Below are 8,069 nucleotides of genomic sequence, written 5' to 3'. Positions count from 1 at the left end.
GATTTTTTGTGGGATTTTGAAGAAAAAACAAACTCTGAGAAAGCCAAAGCGGCCCACGGCAGTGTTGCTTCCCCAGAGATTTTTGGGGGATTCCAGCCCCGTTTCCAACCACAACCCCAAATCCCATAAATCCCACAAATCCTACAAAAAAATCAGGAACAACCTTTTGGGATATTTTGTGGGATTTGGGGCATCTCTGGCTGATTTTTTTGTGGGATTTTGAAGGAAAAGCAAATCCTTGGAAAGCCGTAAGGGGCCACACCTGCATCACTTCCCCAGAGATTTTTGGGGGATTCCAGCCCCGTTTCCAACCACAACCCCAAATCCCATAAATCCCACAATTAACCAGGAACAACCTTTTGGGATATTTTGTGGGATTTGAGGAATTTCAGGCTGATTTTTTGTGGGATTTTGAAGGAAAAGCAAACTCTGAGAAAGCACAAACATCGCTTCCCCACAGATTTTTGGGGGATTCCAGCCCTGTTTCCAACCCCAACCCCAAATCCCATAAATCCCACAATTAACCAGGAACGGTTATTTGGGATATTTTGTGGGATTTGGGGCATTTCAGGCTGATTTTTGGTGGGATTTTGAAGGAAAAGCAAATCCTTGGAAAGCCGTAAGGGGCCACAGCAGCATCACTTCCCCAGAGATTTTTGGGGGATTCCAGCCCCGTTTCCAACCACAACCCCAAATCCCATAAATCCCACAAATCCCACAAAAAAATCAGGAACAGTTATTTGGGATATTTTGTGGGATTTGGGGCATTTCAGGCTGATTTTTGATGGGATTTTGAAGGAAAAGCAAACTCTGAGAAAGCACAAACTTCGCTTCCCCAGAGATTTTTGGGGGATTCCAGCCCCATTTCCAACCACAACCCCAAATCCCATAAATCCCACAAAAAAACCAGGAACAACCTTTTGGGATATTTTATGGGATTTGAGGAATTTCAGGCTGATTTTTTGTGGGATTTTGAAGGAAAAACCAACTCTGAGAAAGCTGAAGTGGGCCACGCCAGCGTCGCTTCCCCACAGATTTTTGGGGGGATTCCAGCCCCGTTTCCAACCACAACCCCAAATCCCATAAATCCCACAAATCCTACAAAAAAAATCAGGAACAACCTTTTGGGATATTTTGTGGGATTTGGGGCATCTCTGGCTGATTTTTTTGTGGGATTTTGAAGGAAAAGCAAATCCTTGGAAAGCCGTAAGGGGCCACACCTGCATCACTTCCCCAGAGATTTTTGGGGGATTCCAGCCCCGTTTCCAACCACAACCCCAAATCCCATAAATCCCACAATTAACCAGGAACAACCTTTGGGATATTTTGTGGGATTTGAGGAATTTCAGGCTGATTTTTTGTGGGATTTTGAAGGAAAAGCAAACTCTGAGAAAGCACAAACATCGCTTCCCCACAGATTTTTGGGGGATTCCAGCCCTGTTTCCAACCCCAACCCCAAATCCCATAAATCCCACAATTAACCAGGAACGGTTATTTGGGATATTTTGTGGGATTTGGGGCATTTCAGGCTGATTTTTTGTGGGATTTTGAAGGAAAAACAAATCCTTGGAAAGCCGTTAAGGGGCCACACCAGCATCACTTCCCCACAGATTTTTGGGGGATTCCAGCCCCTTTTCCAACCACAACCCCAAATCCCATAACTCCCACAAATCCCACAAATCCCACAAAAAAACCAGGAACAACCTTTTGGGATATTTTATGGGATTTGGGGCATTTCAGGCTGATTTTTGGTGGGATTTTGAAGGAAAAGCAAATCCTTGGAAAGCCGTAAGGGGCCACACCAGCATCACATCCCCAGAGATTTTTGGGGGATTCCAGCCCCGTTTCCAACCACAACCCCAAATCCCATAAATCCCACAATTAACCAGGAACAGCTATTTGGGATATTTTGTGGGATTTGGGGCATTTCAGGTGGATTTTTTGTGGGATTTTGAAGAAAAAACAAACTCTGAGAAAGCCAAAGCGGCCCACGACAGCGTCGCTTCCCCACAGATTTTTGGGGGATTCCAGCCCCTTTTCCAACCACAACCCCAAATCCCATAAATCCCACAAAAAAAACCAGGAACAGTTATTTGGGATATTTTGTGGGATTTGGGGCATTTCAGGCTGATTTTTTGTGGGATTTTGAAGGAAAAGCAAATCCCTGGAAAGCCAAAATGGCCCAGGACAGTGTCGCTTCCCACAGATTTTTGGGGGATTCCAGCCCCGTTTCCAACCCCAATCCCAAATCCCATAAATCCCACAAATCCCACAAAAAAATCAGGAACAGTTATTTGGGATATTTTGTGGGATTTGAGGAATTTCAGGCTGATTTTTGGTGGGATTTTGAAGGAAAAGCAAACTCTGAGAAAGCACAAACGTTGCTTCCCCACAGATTTTTGGGGGATTCCAGCCCCGTTTCCAACCACAACCCCAAATCCCATAAATCCCACAATTAACCAGGAACAGCTATTTGGGATATTTTGTGGGATTTGGGGCATTTCAGGCTGATTTTTGGTGGGATTTTGAAGGAAAAGCAAATCCTTGGAAAGCCAAAATGGCCCAGGACAGCGTCGCTTCCCCACAGATTTTTGGGGGATTCCAGCCCCTTTTCCAACCCCAACAAATCCCACAATTAACCAGGAACAACCTTTTGGGATATTTTGTGGGATTTGAGGAATTTCAGGCTGATTTTTTGTGGGATTTTGAAGGAAAAGCAAATCCTTGGAAAGCCGTAAGGGGCCACACCAGCATCACTTCCCCACAGATTTTTGGGGGATTCCAGCCCCATTTCCAACCCCAACCCCAAATCCCATAAATCCCACAATTAACCAGGAACAGTTATTTGGGGTACTTTATGGGATTTGGGGCATTTCAGGCTGATTTTTTGTGGGATTTTGAAGAAAAAACAAACTCTGAGAAAGCCAAAGCGGCCCAGGACAGCGTCGCTTCCTCAGAGATTTTTGGGGGATTCCAGCCCCATTTCCAACCCCAACCCCAAATCCCACAAATCCCATAAATCCCACCAATCCCATAAGGGTTCCTGACCCGGATCAGATCCTCTTTCTCCGTCTCGTGCAGCTGGTAGAGGAACTTGGCGAGCTCGGGGTCGGCCTCCATCTTGCCCATGATGCGCTCCTTCTCCGCCTCGCTCTGCGCGCTGGCCAGCAGGGTGCAGTACAGGACTGGGGGAAACACGGGGAAAGTCCTTTATATGGGAATGGTATGGGGTTTAATGGGGTTAAATGGGAAATTTATGGGGTTTTTTGGGTTTAATGGGAAATTTATGGGGTTTTTATGGGGTTTTAATAGGAATTTTATGGGGTTTTTTGGGGTTTTAATAGGAATTTTATGGGGTTTTTTGGGGTTTTAATAGGAATTTTATGGGTTTTTTGGGGTTTTAATAGGAATTTTATGGGGTTTTTTGGTGGGGTTTTAATGGGAATTTTATGGGGTTTTTATGGGAAATTCAGGGAAATCTTTAGGGGGTTTTTTGGGGGGGGTTTTAATGGGAAATTTATGCGATTTTTTGGGGTTTAATGGGAATTTTATGGGGTTTTTTGGGGTTTAATAGGAATTTTATGGGATTTTTTGGTGGGGTTTTAATGGGAAATTTATGGGATTTTTTGGGGTTTAATAGGAATTTTATGGGATTTTTGGGGTTTTAATGGGAAATTTATTGGATATTTTGGGGTTAAATGGGAATTTTATGGGGTTTTTTGGGGTTTTAATGGGAATTTTATGGGATTTTTATGGGAAATTTAGGGAAATCTTTAGGATTTTTTTGGGTTTTTTTGGGTTTTAATGGGAAATGTATGGGATTTTTTGGGGTTAAATGGAATTTTATGGGGTTTTTTGGGGTTAAATGGGAATTTTATGGGGCTTTTTGGGGTTTTAATGGGAAATTTATGGGGTTTTTTGGGGTTTTAATGGGAATTTTATGGGGTTTTTTGGGGTTTTAATGGGAATTTTATGGGATTTTTTAATGGAAATTTAGGGAAATCTTTAGGATATTTTTGGGGTTTTTTTGGGTTTTAATGGGAAATTTATGGGATTTTTTGGTGATTTAATGGGAAATTCAGGGAAATCTTTAGGGTTTTTTTTGGGGGGTTTTAATGGGAAATTTATGGGATTTTTTTGGGTTTTAATGGGAATTTTATGGGGTTTTTTGGGGTTTAATAGGAATTTTATGGATTTTTTGGTGGGGTTTTAATGGGAAATTTATGGGATATTTTGGGGTTAAATGGGAATTTTATGGGGTGTTTTGGGGTTTAATGGGAATTTTATGGGGTTTTTTGGGGTTTTAATGGGAATTTTATGGGATTTTTTAATGGGAAATTTAGGGAAATCTTTAGGATTTTTTTGGGGTTTTTTTGGGTTTTAATGGGATTTTATGGGATTTTTGGTGGGGTTTTAATGGGAAATTTAGGGAAATCTTTAGGATTTTTTGGAGTTTTTTTTTTTGGGTTTTAATGTGAATTTTTGGGTTTCTTTGTGGGGGGTTTAATGGGAAATTTAGGGAAATCTTTAGGATTTTTTGGGGTTTTTATTGGATTTTAATGGGAGTTTTATGGGATTTTTAAATGGGAAATTTAGGGAAATCTTTAGGATTTTTTGGGGGTTTTTTTTTGGGTTTCAATGGAATTTTATGGGATTTTTTGGGGTTTAATGGGAAATTTAGGGAAATCTTTAGGGTTTTTTTGGGGAATTTAATGGGAATTTATGGGATTTTTTTTGGGTTTTAATGGGAAATTTAAGGAAATCTTTAGGGTTTTTTTTGGGGGTTTTTTTTTGGATTTTAATGGGAATTTAATGGGATTTTTGGGGGGTTAATGGGAAATCTTTAGGGTTTTTTTTTTGGATTTTAATGGGAATTTTATGGGATTTTTTGGGGGGTTAAATGGGAAATTTAGGGAAATCTTTAGGGTTTTTTGGGGTTGTTTTTGGGGATTTTTTGGGGTTTTTTTGGATTTTAATGGGATTTTTTTTTATTTTAGTGGGATTTTTGGGGATTTTATAGTCAAATATTTCAGTGGGACTTTTTTAATGGGATTTTTGTGATTTTATGGGATTTTTAGAGGCATCTTTAGGGTTTTTTTTGATTTTTAAGGGAATGTTTGGGATTTAAAAAATAAATTTATAGGATTCTTATTGAAATTTTATGGGGATTTTTTTTATTTTTATGGGAATTGTTACAAATTTTAGGAATTTTCTTTGATTTTTAAGGAAATTTTTGGGATTTTTGTGGGAATTTTGAGGATTTTTTGTGGTTTTTTTTAATTTTATGGGATTTTTTCTGGGAATTTTATAGGATTTTTATGGGCATTTTTTAATTTTCATGGGAATTGTTGGAGTTTCTTTGGCAATTTTATGGGAATTTTCTTTGATTTCTGAGGGAATTTTGGGAATTTTTAGGATTTTTTTGGGGAGTTTTATGGGAATTTTGGGGTTTTTTTAATTTTTATGGGATTTTTCTAGAAAATTTATGGGGATTTTTTTTTTAATGGGAATTGTTGAGGGTTTTTGGGCAATTTTATGGGAATTTTCTTTGTTTTTTAAGGAAATTTTGGGGATTTTTGTGGGAATTTTGAGGATTTTTTGGGTTTTTAATGGGAATTGTTGGAGTAATTTGAGATTTTAATGGGATTTTTTTTATTTTGATGGGATTTCTATGGGAATTTTTGGGATTTTTGGTGACTTTTATGGGATTTGATGGGATTTTTGTGGGAAATTTTGGGAAGTTTTGTGCTTTTGTAGGAATTTCATGGAAATTTTTAGGATTTTTTCGTGACTTTTATGGGATATGCTGGGATTTCTGTGGGAATTTTGGGAAGTTTTGTGACTTTATGGGATTTCATGGGAATTTTTGGGAATTTTTTGTGACTTTTATGGGATTTTCTGGGATTTTTTGGAAATTTTTGGGAAGTTTTGTGACTTTATGGGAATTTTTTATGGGAATTTTTGGGATTTTTTGGGGATTTTTATGAGATTTGCTGGGATTTCTGTGGGAATTTTTGGGAAGTTTTGTGACTTTATGGGATTTTTATGGGAATTTTTGGGATTTTTGGTGACTTTTATGGGATCTGCTCGGATTTTTATGGGAATTTTTGGGAAGTTTTTCATTTTAAGGGATTTGATGGGATTTTACAGAAATTTTGGGGATTTTTTTGTGACTTTTATGGGATTTGCTGGGATTCCTATGGGAATTTTTGGGATTTTTATGGGATTTGCTGGGATTTCTGTGGGAATTTTTGGGAAGTTTTGTGACTTTATGGGATTTCATGGGAATTTTTGGGAATTTTTTGTGACTTTTATGGGATTTGCTGGGATTTCTGTGGGAATTTTTGGGACGTTTTTTGACTTTTATGGGATTTTTATGGGAATTTTTGGGATTTTTTGTGATTTTTATGGGATTTACTGGGATTTTTATTGGAATTTTGGGAAGTTTTTTTGGTGACTTTATGGGATTTTTATGGAAATTTTGGGGATTTTTTGGGGATTTTTTATGAGATCTGCTGGGATTTCATGGGAAATTTTGGGAAGTTTTGTGACTTTTATGGGATTTTTATGGGAATTTAGAGAAGTTTTGTGATTTTATGGGATTTGCTGGGAAATTTAGGGGAATTTTTGGGATTTTTTGTGACTTTTATGGGATTTACTGGGATTTCATGGGAATTTTTAGAAGTTTTGTGACTTTATGGGATTTTTATGGGAATTTTTGGGAATTTTTTGTGACTTTTATGGGATCTGCTCGGATTTTTATGGGAATTTTTGGGAAGTTTTTCATTTTAAGGGATTTGATGGGATTTTACAGAAATTTTGGGGATTTTTTTGTGACTTTTATGGGATTTGCTGGGATTCCTATGGGAATTTTTGGGATTTTTATGGGATTTGCTGGGATTCCTATGGGAATTTTTGGGATTTTTATGGGATTTGCTGGGATTCCTATGGGAATTTTTGGGATTTTTATGGGATTTGCTGGGATTCCTATGGGAATTTTTGGGATTTTTATGGGATTTGCTGGGATTCCTATGGGAATTTTTGGGAAGTTTTGTGACTTTATGGGATTTTCTGGGATTTTTTGGAAATTTTTGGGAAGTTTTGTGACTTTATGGGATTTTTATGGGAATTTAGAGAAGTTTTGTGATTTTATGGGATTTGCTGGGAAATTTAGGGGAATTTTTGGGATTTTTTGTGACTTTTATGGGATTTGCTGGGATTTCTGTGGGAATTTTTGGGAAGTTTTGTGACTTTATGGGATTTCATGGGAATTTTTGGGAATTTTTTGTGACTTTTATGGGATATGATGGGATTTTTGTGGGAATTTTTGGGAAGTTTTGTGACTTTATGGGAATTTTATGGAATTTTTTGGGATTTTTTTGTGACTTTTATGGGATTTGCTGGGATTTTTATGGGAATTTTTGAGAAGTGCTGGGATTTTTATGGGAATTTTTGGGAAGTTTTGTGACTTTTATGGGATTTCTATGGGAATTTTTTGGAAATTTTTGGAAGTTCTGGGATTTTTATGAGATTTGCTGGGATTTCATGGGAATTTTTGGAAGTTTTGTGATTTTATGGGATTTTTATGGGAATTTTTGGGATTTTTTTGTGACTTTTATGGGATCAGCTGGGATTTTTATTGGAATTTTGGGATTTTTTGGTGACTTTATGGGATTTTTATGGAAATTTTGGGGATTTTTGGGGATTTTTATGAGACCTGCTGGGATTTCATGGGAAATTTTGGGAAGTTTTGTGACTTTTATGGGAATTTTATGGAATTTTTTGGGATTTTTTTGTGACTTTTATGGGATTTGCTGGGATTTTTATGGGAATTTTTGAGAAGTGCTGGGATTTTTATGGGAATTTTTGGGAAGTTTTGTGACTTTTATGAGATTTTTATGGAAATTTTTGGGATTTTTTGGTGACTTTTATGGAATTTTTATGGGAATTTTTTGGAAATTTTTGGGAAGTTATGGGATTTTTATGAGATTTGCTGGGATTTCTGTGGGAATTTTTGGGAAGTTTTGTGACTTTATGGGATTTCATGGGAATTTTTGGGAATTTTTTGT

At 37.5% G+C, this 8,069-nt stretch overlaps 1 protein-coding gene across 1 annotated transcript in view; it reads right to left on the bottom strand.

Moving 5' to 3' along the window:
* Positions 1–8,069, bottom strand: part of SNRNP200 (small nuclear ribonucleoprotein U5 subunit 200) — a 59,527-nt gene that overhangs the window by 28,244 nt on the left and 23,214 nt on the right. The window contains exon 9 of the mRNA XM_054000487.1: positions 3,049–3,185. Coding sequence (XP_053856462.1) covers positions 3,049–3,185 — 137 coding nt within the window. The remainder of the gene's footprint in view (positions 1–3,048; positions 3,186–8,069) is intronic.

The sequence above is a fragment of the Vidua macroura genome, chromosome 28 (assembly GCF_024509145.1).
Source record: "Vidua macroura isolate BioBank_ID:100142 chromosome 28, ASM2450914v1, whole genome shotgun sequence".
Taxonomy (NCBI): Eukaryota; Metazoa; Chordata; class Aves; order Passeriformes; family Viduidae; genus Vidua; species Vidua macroura.
This window is presented reverse-complemented; position numbering and strand designations above follow the sequence as displayed.